At 33.9% G+C, this 21138-nt stretch overlaps 1 protein-coding gene across 4 annotated transcripts in view; it reads left to right on the top strand.

Moving 5' to 3' along the window:
- The window catches only part of TCAIM (T cell activation inhibitor, mitochondrial), a 60458-nt gene that overhangs the window by 15383 nt on the left and 23937 nt on the right, over positions 1-21138 (top strand). For all 4 annotated transcript variants that reach the window (XM_012770385.3, XM_076006958.1, XM_012770384.2 and 1 more), the window contains exons 4-5: positions 1521-1674; positions 7344-7596. In XM_012770385.3, the coding sequence (XP_012625839.1) occupies positions 1521-1674; positions 7344-7596 (407 nt within the window). The remainder of the gene's footprint in view (positions 1-1520; positions 1675-7343; positions 7597-21138) is intronic.

The following is a 21138-nucleotide window of genomic DNA, read 5'->3' as shown; positions in this document are numbered from 1 at the left end:
AGTTCACTCTTCTTGTCATCACATGTTCAGTTCATTCTTCTTTCCACTCGTACACTACACACTTACCTCTTTTCTAAGGGAAACAAACTCAAAGTCCCATCTAGTCCTGACATCAGGCTCAAAGTCCAGAATTTCACAGTAATACACAGCGGTGTTTTTTAATCCTCTTTAATTTAATCTTAAAATCTACAAAACATTTATAGGATTAAAAAATCAAAACTAAATGTAGAGTTTAGTAAGAAGTCTCACTCCTATCCGTTTTCTTTATCCCATTCCTATTCACTTCCTGTAGATAATCATTTTTATTAGTTTTTTGATTGTTCTTCTTGTGGGTTTTTTTGGCAAAAATAGAAACATGTCAAAAAATAATCATGAAGATTTAGTCTTATGCTTGCACAAAATGTACCACACTTGTTTATGGGACTCTTAAGGCTAAGAACATCATAGTATGATAAGTTTTCTAAACCTAGGTGATACAAAGGAAAAAAAAAAGAAAAAAAAGAACATCATATTATAATAAATTAAACACACAAAAATAAGCAATGATTATTTCTAACTTCAGATCACACACTGTGTGCCTGAAAAGAAACCTAGAATGGGGCCGGGCCAGGTGGCTCATGCCTATAATCCTAGCACTTTGGGAGGCTGAGGCGGGAAGATCACTTGAGCCCAGGAGTTAGAGGTTGCAGTGAGCTATGAGGACGCCACTACACTCTAGCCTGGGTGACAGAGCCAGACTCTGTCTCAAAAAAAAAAAAAAATAGACCCAGAGTGATAAAAAGCACAGCTGTTATTTATGCCATTCTTCACAGAGCTGTTCCATCACAAAAGAACATTTTCTTTTCTCACTATATCCTTGAAATCACTCCATGTCAATTCATATATATCTTCAACATTACATTATTTCTCTTTTTTTTCTTTTTGATTATGTAATACTCCACTAAATGAATGTACCATAATTTATTCAACCACTTTCCTATGAATGTATATCTAAGAAGCATTTATAGATAGAATTGCCCTTTGCTGTAAGTTATAAATATTTTCTCTCAGTTGGTTGTCTTTTGACTTTGGTTGTATGTGTGTGGTTTCTTTTATGTGTTTCTTTAAATTTTTTAATTTTTTTCCATAAAAAATATTTCTCTATGGTCTGTAATAGAGATCTTATATCATTGGATATAAATAAATATAATTACATAATTGGACTTGTCAGTCATTTATTGCTTTGATATATTTGATCATAGGCATTTTCTATACCTAGGTTATAAAGGAATTAAACTATGTTTTTTCTAGTATTTATGTGGTCACATTTTTTTTTACAACTTATTCATGTGGAATTCATTTTGTTAATTGTTATAAGATGTGGACCCGATTTTATCTTTCACCAAAGAGCTATGGAATCCCAACATTTTTTAATACTAAATTATTTAATATCCTCAATAATGTGTTTGAAAAGCCAGATATAATTTCTCACGTTTCCTTGTTCTATTTTGTATGTAAATGCCCTTAATATATTTTTCTAGGAAATCAATGAAAATTCTCTCAAGAGATTAAGTGTCTACTTAGAAAACCTCCAGAAGCCAGGCTTCAAGTCTTTGAAACCAACTCAGCTTATGTTTTATGTAAGAGGAACAGACCAGAATTCCTCTGATGGCCACGAACCGTTTAGTACTTCCGGTATGTATTTTATTTCTAGTATGTCCCTTGCAAGTTTCATGTTAAATACATTCATGAATTTTAACATTGCCAAAATACCTTTGGATTGAAGCTTTGGTCATAGAAAAATGATATCATTTGAATGATTATTTTTCTAGAATTATTTAATAGATTCTGTTCCTAGCTGCATGTGCTTGAATAAGACATTTTTTTTGTCTATTTAAACTTTTTGTCTATAAAACTGTAGTGTTCCTATTTGTCCCTTTCCTAGTTCAGAGTTCAGTTTTGTTTTAAGTATTAAACACTATAGACAAAGGTCTATCTATAACAATTTATATTTCTTTTTTTTTTTTTGAGACAGAGTCTCGCTTTGTTGCCCTGGCTAGAGTAAGTGCCATGGCGTCAGCCTAGCTCACAGCAACCTCAAACTCCTGGGCTCAAGCAGTCCTTCTGCCTCAGCCTCCTGAGTAGCTGGGACTACAGGCATGCGCCACCATGCCCAGCTAGTTTTTTCTATATATATTAGTTGGCCAATTAATTTCTTTCTATTTTTAGTAGAGACGGGGTCTCGCTCTTGCTCAGGCTGGTTTTGAACTCCTGACCTCGAGCAATCCGCCCGCCTCGGCCTCCCAGAGTGCTAGGATTACAGGCGTGAGCCACTGCGCCCAGCCACAATTTATATTTCTAAAGACTACATCTTGCTTTTCTTATTTAGTCCTCAAAATACCCTGTGAGGTTGGTGATACTTGCCTAGTTGTAACTTAGTGATGTTCAGTGTCTTTCCCAAGATCATAAAAACAGAATATATAGGTCTCGAACCCAGGTCTTTTAACTCCTACCTTATGCTGTTTCTAAAATCTAATCAATACTAATTGGCAACCTTTTTGATACCTTTTGCCACTGCTTTAACCATAATCCAATAATACTTAAAATTAAAGACAAATATTTAGATAAATATCATTAATGGCCTATAATTTCTCTAAATATATAGCTTTTTGATGATCCTTAAGGAAATAACTTTATCTTTAGAATGAACTTAAAATAATTTAAAGATTTACTGAGAGCTTTCTGTCTGAACAAAAACACTTAGAAAATGTACTATAGGCCAGCACAGTGGCTCATACCTGTAATCCCAGCACCTTGGGAGACTGAGGCGGAAGGATCACTTGAGGCCAGGAGTTTGAGACCAGCCTAGGCAACACAGCAAGACCACATCTCTACAGAAAGATTTTTTTTTAAGTTAGCTAGGTGTGGTTGCATACGCCTGTCGTATTAGCTACACGGTAGGCTGAGGCAGGTGGATCTCTTTACAGTGAGCTGTGATCTCACCACTGCATTCAGCCTGTGGGTGATAAAGCAAGACCCTGTCTCTAAAGAAGAAAAAATGAACTGTGCTATGATGTTTTTGAAACAAACTATCATAAAATGAAATGTGATAGGTCTTTTGAGACCTAGGATCTGTTTCTAGTTCTGCCAGGAATTAGCTGTATGACCTTAACTTCTGGGCCTTCGTTTGTTAAAATGAAAGAGTTGGAGTGCTGTGCAGAGGCTACTCACATTGAAGATTCCACACTTACACTAATGCTCACAAGGTGCTCGGGACCTCAGATGGGAAGAGGAAGAGCTTGATCTAAAAAGTGCTAACATAGGATCTTTATTTTGAAGACAGCTTCCTACTCAGACTGTGTAGGGACTAGTATTTCATAATCTATTTTCTCCTATCTTTTTTTCTCCCATGATTGAATATGGGAGATCAGAAATCACAAATGCCTTTTTTCGGCAGTTTTTTCGTCTACCTCTGATTCAGAGTTTTATTAAAAATAGTCCCTATTATTCATTATTCAGAGGTAAAAAGTAAATTTATAGCTCTTTTGTGAAGGAACAGCTGAACTGAAGAATGTTGTAAATAATAATAATTATGATTATCACTCTAAGTGACACAGTTGTGTTTGAAATTGTAAATAATCATTATTTGTTTTAATCCATTATAAATGTGCTGTTCTTAGCCATGAGAGTCTCATAAGCAACTGAGATATGTTGTTTGCTAGTATAAGACCAAATGCTCAAGCATAGAACATAAGTTCAGGAATCTGCCCAAAAAAGAAAAATAAAGGAAAAAAAGTATATATTTTTAAAAAATTTAAATAATTTAATTAATAAATGAGACCAAATATTCATGAATATTTTTTAATAGATATACGTACCTATTACTCAGGGTCAAGATTAGGCTAGGAATTAAAGAAAATCATACTTAGACATAGTGTTCTACTTAGGTTTCCTGATTTCTCTAGCAGAACAGATAGAATTTATGAAGATAAATTATATCCTTTATAGTTTTTAAAATTAAAATATTATCAATCTGTTTTTATTTTTATGTATTTGGGAGAGTCAATCTCATTTCCACAGCTGCAACTACTACTTCTAAAACTATCATCATCTAGATTTGTCTTAATTATTGAATATACATGGGGTTAAAGAATAAACAGAATTTGAAAGCTTAGAGCAAAATAGAAAGTTTTCCACAGCACATTAGGGAAAAAGCTGATACTAGAACTAAGGTTCTCATTTCTAGTCCTATGTTTTTATTTTTATACCACATGATCTATTCATTCTTTTTTAAAAAATATTACTATTAATCATTTTTGCCTTTGTTTTTATGACAAAGCTTGACCCCTAACAAAGATTTAAAACATTTTTATTTCTTTAACATTTTTGTCTGATTATAAAATTAAAATCAAGTGGGTTTTATTTCTAGAACACTAGGAATCATGAATCAACTTTTCCTTGATAAGTAAGATAGTAATAAGGTAAAATGTTTATTAATGATTTTCATTACTAAAATTTCATGAATCATTTTGCTTTATTAATACATTGAATCCTTAAAAGCCTAATCATTTCTTCAGCGCCACATCTTTTTGGTGGTTCATGAGGAAATAAGTTTTGTTATTAGAATAAGTTTTAAAACAAGTTGAGGATGTACTAAGAGCTTCCTGTAAGTTAATACTAAAACAAATAGCTAGAGCCAGCTCTGATTTCTGAGTAAAGACAGAAATCCTTTACTTTCAGTTAATGGTCAACTGTGAGTCATTTTTTAAACAAAAATAGGTTATAACCAGGCACAGTGGCGCTTGCTTGTAGTCCCAGCTACTCAGGAGGATGAGGCAGGAGTATTGTTGAACCCAGGAGTTTGAGGCCAGCCTAGGCAACAAAGTGAGACCCTGTCTGTAAAAACAAAAAAGAAAAAATAAGTTATAGAAAAAATTAAATTATAAATGGGAGAAAACATATAACATGTGACAAAAAGATAATGTTAATATATAAAAAATTTCCTACAAATCAAAAAGAGAACATAGAGTATCTCAATTACTAAAATGAGCAAGGATAATGAATAGACAGTTTAGGAAATAGTACATATAAATAGCCATAAGTATATAAAAATTTTTATCTTCAATATTCAAATGCAAACTGAACTATAAGGTACTATTTCTTGCCCATTAATTTTTTCTCTTTTTTTACTGATAATTCCCATAGGTGGTGAGAATACATTTTCCCACATTTTGTCATGTGTATAAATTTGTACAAACTCTAGAATGCAGTTTGGAATTCTCTCTCTAAAGCCACAAAATTCCTTTTCTCAAAATGTATCTTAATATTCATATAACAAAAACACTCCTACCCCTTAATTAATATTTTGAAATTAAAAATAAAATAAAATAAATGTATCCTAAAGAATCTGGTACAGCCAAGACTTAACTATATAGCAGCCCTTACATTGGATTAAATAATTAATGGAATTGATAAATAAAGATAGAAACTGAGATTTATTCCTTGACTTTTAAGGAATGAGCTATTTAAGGATGAGCTATTTCTTCTTAACCTCTAATGCAACAATTTGGATTTTTCTTTCCTTCTTCACTGATTATAATAACTCACCTGCCAGTAGTTCTCACATCACCATTAAATGATTCAACCAAAAAGTCTTTCCTAGTTTTCATGTTCTGGATTCCATGTCTGTGTGTAGAATCTGTATCCCTGAGTATGACTTAAATTGTGATAACTGTCAGCAGTTGCAAAGACAAGAAAATACATTTCAGCCTTGAATGGTGAAAAACTGAAAGCAACTTATATGTCCATTACTATTGGAAGTGTTAAATAAATTATACTGTATTCATTGTATAGACTAGTATGTATCTGCTAAAAAGAATGAGGTTGATGTGTACATACAGATATGGAAAGGTCCCCAAGGTTAAGTAACAAAAACAAGTTCAAAACAGTATATCTAGAATGATACCATTTATATATTAAAAAGAAACAATTCAAACTGTGTGATTGTGTGTTTGTGTAAATGCACATGCATATATATCATATGTGATACACACACACAGAGATGCACATGATTAGAAAATGTCTAGAGCAGTGCCGTCCAGGGGAACTTTCTGTGATGAGGGAGATGTTCCACATTTGCACCGTCTGACACAGCAGGCACTATCCCCATGTGGCTGTTGAACACTTGAAATGTGACCCATGTGACCAAGGAACTGAATTTTAAATTTTATTTCATTTTAATCAATTTAATTTTAAATAGCCACATGTGGCCAGTAGCTACCATATTAGATAGTACACGTCTGGAAGAGTATGTACCAGTTAATAGTGGTTTTATACCCAAGGATTTGGATTTAAAAAAAAATAGTGGTTATATATAGTAAAGGTTTGAAGATGTATGCCTGTTAATGGGAGATTTTTGCTTTTACTATATTTTACAATAAGCATGTACACATATAATACTTGTGTAATTTTCAAAACTAATTAAAAGTCATTTTTAAAAAGGAGAAAGAAGGTGTTATGGTAGAGAAAATACTTGGCTTGATGTCAACTCAAATTTAAGGCCTGGCTTCATTCTTTACCTTCATTATAACCTTAACCTTCACATTTGACAAGAGAGATGATAATGGCACAGTTGGAATGTTAATTAAAAAGTTACATAAATTCAACCAGAATCATGCCTAATACCCAATAAAGAATAAAAACAAAACCAGTGGATTTCTATTGGTGACTTAACAATTATTACTATCTTTAACCCAATAACTACCCAACATCAAAATCAGATCATGAAGCAGTTTTAAGCAATTAGAAAATCTTAAATCACTCCTGAAAATATTGGCTTGCTAGCTAGTTGGTGTTGGGCAAGTTTAAGGACAATCTTTCAATCAGAGAGAAAATTCAAGATGGGTTTCTGTGAGCACGAAGACAGCTAGATTATCTGGCCTGTCTCCTCATCTGAACTACTGTCACAATCTGTCACAATGCAGTCTCTCTCTCTTTCTCTTTCCCCCACCCCCCACTAGAAATTACCTTTGGTGGATACCTGTTCACAGGAGAGCTTTTCTGTCTTTTAAAAGAACAAATTTATAGGCAGCATTGAAAATATTCTGAATCCCCTTCTTGGGCTGGGATGGGTTTGGTCACTGATGCCAAACTAGAAAATGGTGCTGATGACTGAAAGAATTCATAAAGATAAAAATAGTGTGGCATAATTTTGTAGAAGAGAAGTATTTCCATTTACAGATGATCTGCTAGTAGGATGAATTTTAATCAGTAATAGAATGTTTTGAAAGATTTTGATTTTATAAATGTTGAAGTAAAGCAAGTAATCATCTTTATTAATTGTTTGGGGGAATTATATTCTCTAGGATTTCGAGCAGTCAAATTTACTTTGCACACCAGAGATCTGCTAAGCACAGTGTTATATATTCTCAACTCCTGCAGTTTATCTATTGAACATATCCAAAGCTCGAATACTAATGTGCATTCCCAGCCACTCAAAGAAGCTAAAAGGATGTCTGACAGGCCCATCAAATGGGACAAGTCTTATTACTCCTTCACTGGATTCAGGGACCCTGATGAAGACCTTGAACAAGTCTCCAGAATGGAAACGACCCTAACGTATGTAAAAGTTTTTATTTACCTAAACTGTTATTTGTAGTTCATGTTTAAAATTAAAGCCTAATTTTCCAGAAAAAGTAATACCATCAGTATGTTTAATCCAGTAACCATTATAAAAAAGACATTTCATTTTTCTTACTTAAAGTTGCCAGAATACTTCCAACTGTATTTATAATTTTTTGGCCTTTTGATACCCAACACATACAGGAGGTTGTTTTGTTTAAGTTTTAAAAATTCTATCCAATTCAAACTTCTGATCAGTCCAAAAAAAAAAAAAAATTTCTATTCAAGTTACCCCTGGTGTAAGGAGAAAGGCTACGCCTAAGACTATAAAAGTGTTTTACATTTCTTCATGTATTAGGCATTTCTAAGGGAGAGTTCAGTAGTAATGTACTTTAGTATAATCTATACATAAGATACATGGAGACAACATTGTAAAATATCTGGAATAGTTTGAGAAAGAATAATTTTTTAAATTATAAAAGCCATGTATAAAATATTTTCTATCATTTGGGATACCTTGTTTATAAACTTACCATCAATGTTTTTTGAATAAGTCATTGGGAGTCCATAAAGATCGAGCACATTCTATCCGTATGGTTGTATTTAAAGAGACCAGTGCCTTACCAGAGGACTCTCACTCATTACAACATAGTAAATTATCCTTTATTATCCACTGGCGTGGGACCTGCTTTGTGGATCCTCTATCTTAACTCAGAGATATCCTCCCTTTGTTACCTAGCTAGATCCCAAATAAGGCTGAAGAGATAGGAAAGTAGCAGAGTCCAATGCAGAAAAGGACACAAGTTGTGTCTAAAGGTGTGTATGTATGTATCTCTGTGTGATATAGTCTATCTATGCTATTTGTCTATATGCATAACTGATGGATAAATCACCACCCTAAATACGTGGGTTTTTTTTTTTTTTTGAGACAGAGTCTTGCTTTGTTGTCCAGGCTAGAGTGAGTGCCGTGGCGTCAGCCTAGCTCACAGCAACCTCAAACTCCTGGGCTCAAGCGATCCTACTGCCTCAGCCTCCCGAGTAGCTGGGACTATAGGCATGTGCCACCATGCCCGGCTAATTTTCTATATATATATATCAGTTGGCCAATTAATTTCTTTCTATTTATAGTAAAGACGGGGTCTTGCTCTTGCTCAGGCTGGTTTTGAACTCCTGACCTTGAGCAATCTGCCCGCCTCGGCCTCCCAGAGAGCTAGGATTACAGGCGTGAGCCACCGCTCCCGGCCAATATGTGGGTTTTAACTGATCAGATTCTGTTCTGTAAACAAAACTGAGATGAAATGTGGGTTTGGGAATGATAATGATAGACCAGAAGTAATGCGACAGTAAGAAGTAGGGCAAAAAATGAAGAGTCATGGTGGCACAGAAGTTGGAGAATTTAAAATTTGGTTTAGAAAAACAGAAGAAATGATTTAAGGTTAATTGCACACAGAGGCTACAGTGGGAGGTGAAGTAGATTTCTGTGAGCACTAGTAGGAAGAGAGATTCTCAGCCATGCATCCACCAGGATATAGCATGTAAAACTTCTTATACCTGCAAGAGGATATTGCTCGTTATCTCACACTTGTCTAGATGTACAAAAGGTTGAGGGGAATGACTGGTGTAGCAGGTATAGATAAAAAGTGAGATCCAGTGAGTCTAGGCAAGAAAACAAAAATAACAGTTGTTGGACCTTTACTCAAGCTAAAGGGCTTAAGAATAATGTATTAAAGAGTTTCAGAGAAGCAGTCCTGTGGTTCAGTTGAGTATTTTGTAGAGCACAGTTTTTTGGGGGTTTTTTTGGAGCTGGATGTGCAGCCATGATGAAAACATTGTACCAAAGACCTAGAACTAAGAATTAGCCAGCTGGCAAAGTAATGAAAACAGCTGGAAATTTTAAAAGGCCAGTTCAATAAGTAAAGTGGTATTCAACTAGATACCTTGTCTAAGCTGAGTATTTATAAATTTCTTTATTTGTATGTAGTTCATCCAATAGAATTCCTCAGTCTTTAATAAAAGTAGACTTTCTTGCATTATATTACATTATACTAGATAGTGAGTTCTTATGTTTTAATCATTTTTATGTCTACTAATCTACTTTATAGATTCATAGAACCTATCCAGTATTTTCATGAAACTGAATAAAGAACTGTTGAATAAATGTGAATGTCATGTGCTAGAGGCTCCATGTAGTGAACTCATAGAAATGTAAAGTAGTTTAATACAGATTGTAGTAATAGAGGTGGCTTAGCAATGAATGTAAAGGGCCATTTTTTTCTTATAGTACCTATGTTAATTTCACTGGTGTTTACTAAAAACTATCTGGTATTTTTAGCAGCAGGAGAGAGATACATTATCTAAAGGAAATTTTCTGTGTGTAGATGAGTTGTGTTGCTATAAATTCTTGATTTCCTCCAAGGTATGCTTTGTTTTAAATTCAAACTATTTTGCATTATCAAGACAAGGTCAAAAAATGTCATTTTGACTTTTTGTCTACCCTTAAAGAGGACAGCAACTTAAATAGACCACTGTAGGCCGGGCGCGGTGGCTCACGCCTGTAATCCTAGCACTCTGGGAGGCTGAGGCGGGCGGATTGCTCGAGGTTGGGAGTTCGAAACCATCCTGAGCGAGACCCCGTCTCTACTAAAAATAGAAAGAAATTAATTGGCCAACTGATATAAAATATAGAAAAAATTAGCCGGGCATGGTGGCACATGCCTGTAGTCCCAGCTACTTGGGAGGCTGAGGCAGGAGGATCGCTTGAGCCCAGGAGTTTGAGGTTGCTGTGAGCTAGGCTGACGCCACGGCACTCACTCTAGCCTGGGCAACAAAAGTGAGACTCTGTCTCAAAAAAAAAAAAAAAAAAAAAAAAAAAAAAAAATAAATAAATAAATAAATAAATAGACCACTGTTTTAGAAATTGAAGTCAGTGGCAACTTAACTTTCTAATTAATTGATTATTATTATCCAATCAAGTTATCAGTAACTATTTATCATTACAAATATTAAAGTGAACCTATTATTAGGCAGATAAAATCTTTCTTAGTTTCATAAAATGAAATGAATAATGATATAGCATTATAGTAGATAGTTTTGTCCAGTTTTTTTTTGTTTGTTTGGGTTTTTTTGCGACAGAGTCTCACTCTGTTACCCAGGCTAGAGTGCCGTGGTGTCAGCCTAGCTCACAGCAACTTCAAACTCCTGGGCTCAAGCAATCCTGCCTCAGCCTCCTGAGTACCTGGGACTACAGGCATGCACCACCATGCCCGGCTAATTTTTTCTATATGATTTTAGTTGTCCAGCTAATTTCTTTCTATTTTTTTAGTAGAGATGGGGTCTTGCTCTTGCTCAGGCTGGTCTCGAACTCCTGAGCTCAAAGGATCCGCCAGCCTCGGCCTCCGAGATTGCTAGGATTACAGGCATCAGCCACCAAGCCCGGCCAGTTTTGTCCAGTTTTTAATGCTTATATTGGGGGGCCCTTAGATTATATTTCTTAGCATGGGTATCTTAGTGACTTATCTGAACCAGATCATCATACCTCATGGAGTTTGAGGTTAGCTCAGGAATGTATAATTTTAGAGCAAAAAGGCCAGGCTGGTAGTATAAGAGAGGACAGCGTCTTGCTGAACTAAGGCAAGAAAAGGAGTACTGCTCTTTGAGTCCTTAAAATGAATTGCAGTGTAGGCCCTGTGGAGTTATGACACCTGTACTGATTTGAAAGGTTCATATCTCTATTTCTTTAGCTTAACCTGATTTCCCAATTCTAGCATGAACCCAGAGCCCCTTCAAGCCAATCTTGACCTGTTCCCAAGCAGAGATATTGACCTATTTGAAGGAACGTCTGCTAAGAGTTTATGTTAGTTTTTCCCAGCAAGGGTTCCAGAAGCTTATATCATAAAGGCCAGAATGGTATCTGGATCAATTTCTCATTTCAGTTACTACTGACTTTTTAAAAATCTATAATTATTTTATAAATTTTAAAGTTGTTGAACCATTTGAGAACTTTCAAATTACGTGAATCAAGTGATTGCCCAGTAGGAAGATTATTTAGGGTGCCTGTAACTTGACTAAAACCTGTTAGTAAGTAGTCATGGTCATTTTGGCAGTGTACAGTTAAAGTTTTTAATTTTATTCTTGTATTATTTAATTCATCTTCATTATTTAGGTAGGTAACAGAGAGGAATTATAAGGATCACATGCTGAATTATTTAGTTCAAAAGGAGCATAAAAATGATAATTCTGCTAAATTACATTAAACTGATCTTCACCTGATTTATAAATATATTCATCTTATCAAAATTCTTTTTTCTTTTTAATTCATTCGTGAAAGCAAGTTAAGATGGTTCTAATATTTCTGAACACATGTTAAAAAGAAAATATGATAGTATTATTTAGTGTAGACTAACCTTTTTTTTTCTTCCTTTTATTTCATCATATTATGGGGGTACAAATATTGATAGGGTTACAAATGTTGACCCTGCCCCCCCCTTCCCCTTTAACTTTTTAAATAGTTAACTTTTTGTCTGTTTTTGGTTATGCTGAGAAGTGTAGGCTGAAATTGTCTCTTAGCATTTAAAAAAATTTTTTAGAGTTATTAATGGGTAGCACAAATGCTTTTATTTGCATTTTCTCTTATTCTTGATTTCCATTTTTAAAAAATGATTAGATATGTGAATAAATCGTAAAGGGATTGAAAGGCTCATCTACAAAGTTGAAAATTAGCCATGAGTCAGTGAATGCTGACATATGAAATACTGTAGGCAGTTCCGCTGACCCACATTCTGCAATAGTTGGCAGTAATATCACCTTTCAATCATTCTTCCTTCCCTCAAAGTATAAATGTTCTGTCGGCTATATTGTATTGTATATTTCAAAAGTTGGAATTGTCAAATTCTTCTGCATTTTTTCCTCTATGCTTTCAGTCACATGCTCTAAAATTTGAAAAGAAATCACAGCTTAAACACATTTACTATGCCGATAATTTCTTTCAAGGAATCATATATCTGTCTTGAGCATTTTTTAATTTTTTAAAAGAAATTATGAAAATCAGTTAAGATTTTTAAAAACACAAAATGCAAGAATTATCAGGTCGTAAAAGCTCTATTTAATCCATTTTCATTTTATATCCAGCAATTGCATTTTAATCTACATTTTAGGACATCCTATGTAACTTTGAATTGCTCAGCAAATTGTATTTTATCTCACTTCAAAATCACTCTATTGTATGCTACATAAAAATGATAAAATGAAAATTTTAATATCTAAGGAGTTTTTGAAATTATATACTATTATAAAAGGAATTTCCAGTCTGGAAAAAAGTTAGGAAATGCTATTCTGTGTTGTAGATTTTAGTATTTCCATATTTTGGATATTCTCTGATTATCAAATAATATCAACATATTTTAATTATATAACTTGTGTTTCCAAGGAGCCACCAGGACTCATTTATATCTAAACAAAATAATCCCATATGAAATGTCTATCTCGCTGAAAAAACATGTCATTGAACCATATAAAGCCATTGAAATACTATTCTGTTAGCTACTAAGGTACCAGTAATGTCAGAGGTCCATTTTTTCTGTTTGACTTAGCTCAAGCAGTTGTATCTCACTTTCAGTGTCTATGTTCTAAATCAGTCTTTGTGTCCATAAAATACCATGTTGGACAGCATTGAAACGATTTACATAGAATGTTTGGGAATTTGATAGATATGATTTAACTCATATCATGCATTTAAATTTTGTTTCCCTTGTTTGTAGGCTAAGTAAGTGTTTTTCAAATTACAGGTCATAATGCACAATTTAGTGATTTGGAACCAACAAAGTTGTTTTGCTTTGCTTTGTTCCTTTTTTAAACATTTTAAACTATATATTGTGAATGTATTTCTGGTAGTAAGTTTAAGTATTACTTCTCAAAATATTTAGTTTAGTTACACACACTCATTTATGTACAAGTGTGTATGTGTATGTATATACTAGCTGACCATGTAAAGTATTTCTTACCATGGGTTGCCATCACAGTATAGTATAAAAAGCTATTGGTCTTGGCCGGGCGCTGTGGCTCACGCCTGTAATCCTAGCTCTTGGGAGGCCGAGGCGGGCGGATTGCTCAAGGTCAGGAGTTCAAAACCAGCCTGAGCAAGAGCGAGACCCTGTCTCTACTATAAATAGAAAGAAATTAATTGGCCAACTGATATATATATATAAAAAATTAGCCGGGCATGGTGGCGCATGCCTGTAGTCCCAGCTACCCGGGAGGCTGAGGCAGAAGGATCACTCGAGCCCAGGAGTTTGAGGTTGCTGTGAGCTAGGCTGACGCCACGGCACTCACTCTAGCCTGGGCAACAAAGCGAGACTCTGTCTCAAAAAAAATAAATAAATAAATAAATAAATAAAAAGCTATTGGTCTAAATATTATACTTTGTTTCATACAGTTTGAGGCCTAGGAGTTTGAAATTTATGACATTTTAATTTTATTGCTATTTGTATCGTAGTTCTCCTTTTTATCCTCTCAAACCCATGAAGATCTGAACTTCTTTGAGTTAGTGAAATGTTTTTATCTCAAAAGCATCATGACCCTAGGAACTAAACCAGATGATTTCATAGTCTAACTTTAGTCTCAATGCATGATATTCTGGCATTCATTTTTATGCATCTTTTTATGTTCCTTTGGCTTCATTTTATTGTTTTTTTCTCTTTGCTTGGACCTTATAACAATTCATGAAACGTGTGTATTACATATATTGCTATAAGTGTAATAAAATCATTTTTGAACCAAATCAAGGTCTAATAAACAAATTAACTATAATGAGATACCATTTCATATCCTAGGATGACTATAATCAAAAAGAGAATAACATCCATGCCAAGGGCAGGACTTTAAAAAAAAACAAAGAGAGAATAACAAGTGATGGCTAGGATGTACAGAAATTGGAACTTTCATCCATCGCTAATGGGAATAAATGGTGCAGCTGCTCTGGAAAACAGTTTGGCAGTACTATAAAATGTAAAACATAGAGTTGCCATGTGGCCCAGCAATTCCATTCCTAGGTATATAGTCAAGGGAAATGAAAACAGACATGCACACAAAAATTTGTTCATATCAGCATTATTACAGTAGCCAAAAAGTGGAAATAACCAAAATATCTATCAACTGGTGAATGGATAAATAAAATGTGCTATATCCATATAGTGGAATATTACTTAGCAAAAAAAAGAGTGAAGTAGTGATACATGCTACAACATGGATGAACCTTAAAAACATGCTAAGTTAAAGAAACCAATCACAATGGACCAGATATTGTATGATTCCATTTATGTGAAATGTCTAGAATAGGCAAATCTATAGAGACAAAAAGTAAATTAGTGGTTGCTGAGGCTGCAGGATAGGACTGGAGTAACTGCTAATGGGTACATGATTTCTTATTAGGGTGAGGAATGTGCCTTAAAATCAATTGTGCTAGTGGTTGCATAATTCTGTGAACATATTAAAAATAGGTGAATTGTATATGAATTATATCTCAGTAAAGCTGTTTAAAAAAAGAACTATCACTATGCTTTTTAAAAAATATATTCATTAATCCAAAGTTATATGAAGACATAAAGATCTCAAAGGTAAATACATGGAAATTATAAAAACTTATATAATTGTAACAATAATGTGTAACCCTACTTTTTGTTTTTTCCATGATTTAAGAGACTAGTACATTAAACATAATATTAGTTTATATTTTTAGACACATAGTGTATTAAGATAAAATTTTGTGATAACCGAAAGGGGTAGGATGAAGGCCATTCTTACTGGAGATAGGTGATATCTCATTGCAGTTTTGATTTGTATTTCCCTGGTGATTAGAAATGTTGAGCATTTTTTCATTTTCATTTTGTTGGCCATTATTCTGTCTTCTTTTGAAAAATTTCTGTTCATGTCCTTTGCCCATTTTTTGATAGGGTTGTTTGATTTTTTTCCTTGCTGATTTTTCTGAGTTCTAAATAAATTCTAGTTATCAGCCCTTTATTAGATGTGTAGATTGTGAAAATTTTCTCCCATTCTGTGGGTTGTCTGTTTGCTCTCTTGACAGTTCTTTGGCTGTGCAGAAGCTTTTTAATTTGATCCGGTCCCATTTATTTATTTTTGTTGCTACTGTGATTGCCTTTGGGGTCTTATTCATAAATTCTTTGCCTAGGCCAATGTCTAGAAGAGTATTTCCAATGTTTTCCTCTAGAATTACCCAGCGTGAGTTGATTTTTGTGAGAGGTGAAAGGTGTGGGTTCTGTTTTAGTCTTCTACATGTGGCTATCCAGTTTTCCCAGCACCATTTATTGAACAAGGATTCTTTTCCCCAGTGTATGTTTTTGTCTGCTTTGTCAAAGATTAGTTGGCTATATGAGTGTGGATACAGAGAGATAGGAACACTCCTACACTGCTGGTGGGACTGCAAACTAGTTCAACCTCTGTAGAAAGCAATATGGAGATACCTTAAAGCGATACAAGTAGATATACCATTTGATCCAGCAATTGCACTACTGGGCATCTACCCAAAAGATCAAAAGTCACTTTATGAAAAAGACACCTGCACTCAAATGTTTATAGCAGCACAATTCACAATTGCAAAGTTGTGGAAACAACCCAAGCGCCCATCAATTCATGAGTGGATTAATAAAATGTGGTATACGTATACCATGGAGTATTATTCAGCTTTAAGAAACAATGGTGATATAGCACCTCTTGTATTTTCCTGGATAGAACTGGAACCCATTCTACTAAGTGAAGTATCTCAAGAATGGAAAAACAGGCACCACATGTACTCACCAGCAAATTAGTATTAACGGATCAACATCTGAGTGAACATATAGGAGTAACATTTATCGGGTGTTGGGCAGGTGGTGGGGGTGGGTATATACAAACACAGTGAGTGAGATGTGCAATGTTCGGGGCATGGGCAACATACATAACTTTAACATTTGTACCCCCATAATATGCTGAAATTAAAAAATAAAATATAAAGAAAGAAAATATAAAGAAAGAAAGGGGTAGGATGAAACTGTTAAAGGAGCAACATTGTTATATGTTATTGAAGTTAAGCTAATAAAAATTCAAAGTAGAGTGTTATAACTTTAGGATGTTAGATGTAATCCATATGATAAGAACAAAAAATATCTAAAGGATGTATACAAAAGGAAATGAAAAAGAAATTTTAATGTTTCACTATGAAAAAATCAACTGAACCACAAAAGAAGACAATAATACAGGAAATGAAGAACAAAAAAGCCAGGCAAATAGAAAATAAATAGCAAAATGACAGAAGTAAGTCCCTTCTTATCAGCAGTTACTTTAAATGTAAATGGATTAAACTCTCCAGTCAAAGACAGAGATTGCCAGAATGGATTTTAAAAACATCTGATCCAACTATATGCTATCCAGAGAGACTCACTTTAAATCCAAACACACAAATAAGTTGAAAGTGAAAGGATGGAAAAGAATACTTAGTCCATGCAAGTAGTAACCAACAGAAAGCAGAGGTGGCTCTATTAATATCAGAAAAAACAGATTTTAAATAAAAAAAGACTACAAGAGACAAACAAGGACATTATATATTAATAAAGTTCAATATAGCCAGAAGATATAGCAGCTACAAATTTTTACCCATCTAATAACAGACCATCAAAATAACAAAAATTGATAGAATTGAAGGGAGAATAGAGAGTTCTACAATAATGGTTGGAAACTTTAATACTTTGCTCTTGATGGATAGAACAACCAGACAGAAAATAAGAAGATAGAGGACTTGAATAACACAATAAACCAACTAGATCTAATAGACATATACAGGACATTTTACCTAATAACAACAGCATACACATTCTTCTCAAGTGCACATGAGACATTTTCTAGGATGGACCGTATGTTAGGCTAAAAATACGTCTCAATGGATTTTTTTTAACTGCTCCTAACTCAGTAGATTTTAAAAGATAGATATCATACAAAGTGTCTTCTCTGACCGCAATAGGATGAAGTTAAATCAATAACAAAACAGAAGTAAAACTGGAAATTTCACAAACTTGTGGAAATCAAACAAAACACTCTTAAACAACTGTGGATCAAAGAAGAAATCACAAGGGATTAGAAAATACTTAGAGACAAATGAAAATGAAAACCCAATATATTAAAACTTATGGGATGCAGTGAAAGCAGTGCTAAGGGCGAAATTTATAGCTATAAACACATTAAAAAACAAGAAAGATCTCAAATCAACAACCTAACTTTACAATTTACGAAACTAGAGAATGAACAAACTAAACTCAAAACTAGTAGGAGGAGGGAAATAATCAAGATTAGAACAGAGATAAACAAAATAGAAAACAGAAAAATGATAGAGAAAATCAACAAAGCCAAAAGTAGATTCTTTGAAAAGATCAACAAAATTGATAAATCTTTAGCTTCTAGCTAATGGACTAAAAAAAAGAAGACTTAAATTACTAAAATCAGAAATTAAAGGGCATTACACCAACTCTAAAATGAAGAAATAAAAAGGATTATAAGAGAGAACAATGAGCAATCATACACCTAGATGGATAACCTATATGAAATGGACAAATTTCTAGAAACGCAAAATCTACCAAGACTAAACCACAAAGAAATAGAAAATCTAATAAGACCTATAACTAGTAAGAAGATTGAATCAATAATCAAAAATTCCCTAACAAAGAAAAGCCTGGTAGCTTCACTCATAAATTCTGCCAAACATTTAAAGAAGAGCTAGCACTAGTCCTTCTCAGAATTTTCCAACAAACTGAAAAAGGAACACTCCCTAACTTATTACCCTGATACAGAAGTCAGGCAAAGACACTAAAACTACAAACCAGTATTCTTTGTGAACATTAATGCAAACATCTTCAATAAAATACTAGCAAAGTGAATTCAGCAGCATATTAGAAGAATTTATATACCATGATCAAGTAAAATTTATCCCTGGAGTGCAAGGATGATTCAACGTACAAAAATCGATCGGCGTAATACACATTAACAAAATGAAGGAAGAAACCCCACATGATCGTCTCAAATAATGCAGAAGAAGTATTTGACAGAATTCTTTCATAATAAAAACATTCAACAAACTAGGAATAGAAGGAAACTACATGAACATAATAAAAGCCATACATGAAAACCCATAGCAAGCATCATCCTCAGTGGTGAAAGACTGAAGCTTTTCCCTGCAGGTAAGAAACTAAGCAAGGATGCCTGCTCTCACCACGTCTGTTTCAACATAGTATTGGAAGTCCTTGCCAGAGCAGGTAGGCAAGGAAAAGAAATAAAAGGCACCTATTGGAAAAGAAGAAGCAAAATTATCTCTGCTCACAGATGATATGGTCTTATACATAGAAAACCCTAAAGATTCCACAGAAGAACTTAGTAGAACTAATAAATTCAACAAAGAAGCAGGATACAAAGTCAACATTCAAAAACCAGTTGCATTTGTATATACTGACAATGAACAGTCCAAAAAGGGAATTACAAAAACACTTCCAATCCATAATCAGGGGGTGTCTTTCCATATACTTATGTCTTCTTTAATTTCTTTCAGAAATGTTTTGTAGTTTTCATTGTGCAAGTCTTTCACCTCCTTAGCATTTTATTCTTGATGTATTTATAGATAATTTAACTCCTTTAAATGTTAACTCCTAAGCATTTTATTCTTAATGCATTTATAGATAATTTCATTTTTTATAAAATCAGCATTTCTTAAAGTTTTTGACTAGTAAAAGTTAAACTGTCTGGCTTACTTGGTATTTTGCTATAGAATAAATGTGAGACTCCTGTTTATCTTATCTCAATAGTAGTTAATTGGACTTCTCTCTATTGTAAATAAAGGCTCCAAATTTTTAAATGTCTGCGATTACAAAATTAAGCTAAGAATTAAAATTATTTATGTGGCAAATTTCGGCAGTAGTGATCCTTTTGAAATGCAATAGAGTATTCTCTTTTAGAGAATAATTCAGAAGTTTGTCTCAGACCTAGAGTATGGATAGACAGGGTTCCCATGTGTTTCCACGCTGGACAGGAAAGGACTCTTTTTTCTTTGCCTTGTGGTTTAATTTGCATAATCAAATTACATGTTGTCAGTTGATCTCTCTGCAATGACATTCAGATAAAGTATGTATTAGATAATAAAAGACTTATCTTTCCCTTATGAAGGTAACAGGATAATGGGAAAAATAAGACATGTACAAAGAAATTGTCATACAAATAGACTGTGATTGGTTCAAAAGGGGATACTGAAGAAGCACTGTGGCCAGTCACAGGACAGAGAGCAGAGGGTAGGGTGAATAAGTCCAGAAAGGTTCTAAAGTAAATACAGCTCTTGGCTTACTTAGTTTGTTTTCATAATTTTTAATTAGTGGGGGAAAAGATCACTCAAAGTTGATCAGTGGGAATCCACATTGCCACATTCTTGTTTTCTCCTAGACTATTGGTGTAACTTCCTAAAGGATCCTTCTACTACAAGTTTCTCTTCCCTACAACCTGAATTCTATATTCCCTCAAACCCACCTTCTCAATTTTACAAAAGGATTTTATCACATCATTCTCCTTAATAGCTTACATTTGCCCGGAGAAGCATTTCCCAGTTGGTAGCCTGCAAATCTCCAGGGATTCGTTTATGAACCTGCATGGATATTGGTAAAGGAAAACAAGGAAATGCCAGTAAGAGACAATTTTTAAGAATTTTTGAAAAATAGAAAGCAGATGGGATCAGAACTATGGAGAAACAAGCCAGTTTCTCCATAGAATGCCAGCTCTCAACACTACAATTTATGTGTCCTATAGGGTCCAGCCAATGCAATAAGAAACAGTAAGGAGTTATATGGAAAGGCAGAGAGTACATTTGCACAATTTACGATTGTCACCAAGAAAATCAAAGAGAATTTTATTAGTCAGGGTTCTAATAAAAGTAGAAAATAAATTACAAGGATGTCAAGTATCTTGTAATGTTTACAAGACTGGAGAACATGAAACTGGCCTGATGGGTATGAGCTGAGAGGTGAGACTCCCATTGTGCCGCAGATGCTTTTGTGTGAAATCATTTACCCTAAAAATAGGGTGTAAATGATCCACGTACTTATTAAAATAGTTTTAAACAAAAGAAATATAGGGATTGCTGATATTGCAAAAGTTAATGAACATAAAAAATAATTCTGAAAATTTATCTCATGATGACTTTCAGCTGACTTGTTAGTTGCGTTGATTTGGTCAAAATTCTGAAACACATGATGTTAATCTCTTGTACATAAGCACCAAACTAGAAAGAAAATTCCATTGAGTTTTTTCCAGTTTGATTTTTCATAAATTGAAGAATAAAGACAGTCTCTACAGTTATTTCATTTTGTTTTTTTCTCTAGATAAATGCTTGGCAAACAGTAGCCAGACACTTATATGCTTTCTTTTTTACTTATTTTTTAATTCTATTTTGACATAGTTTCAGACTCAAAGGAAAGTTGTAGGAATAACACAAAGAAGTCCCAATATACTATACCCTCCATACGG

The sequence above is a fragment of the Microcebus murinus genome, chromosome 1 (assembly GCF_040939455.1).
Source record: "Microcebus murinus isolate Inina chromosome 1, M.murinus_Inina_mat1.0, whole genome shotgun sequence".
Taxonomy (NCBI): domain Eukaryota; kingdom Metazoa; phylum Chordata; class Mammalia; order Primates; family Cheirogaleidae; genus Microcebus; species Microcebus murinus.
Note: the sequence above shows the minus strand (reverse complement) of the source record. Positions and strands in the feature narration are given on the sequence as shown.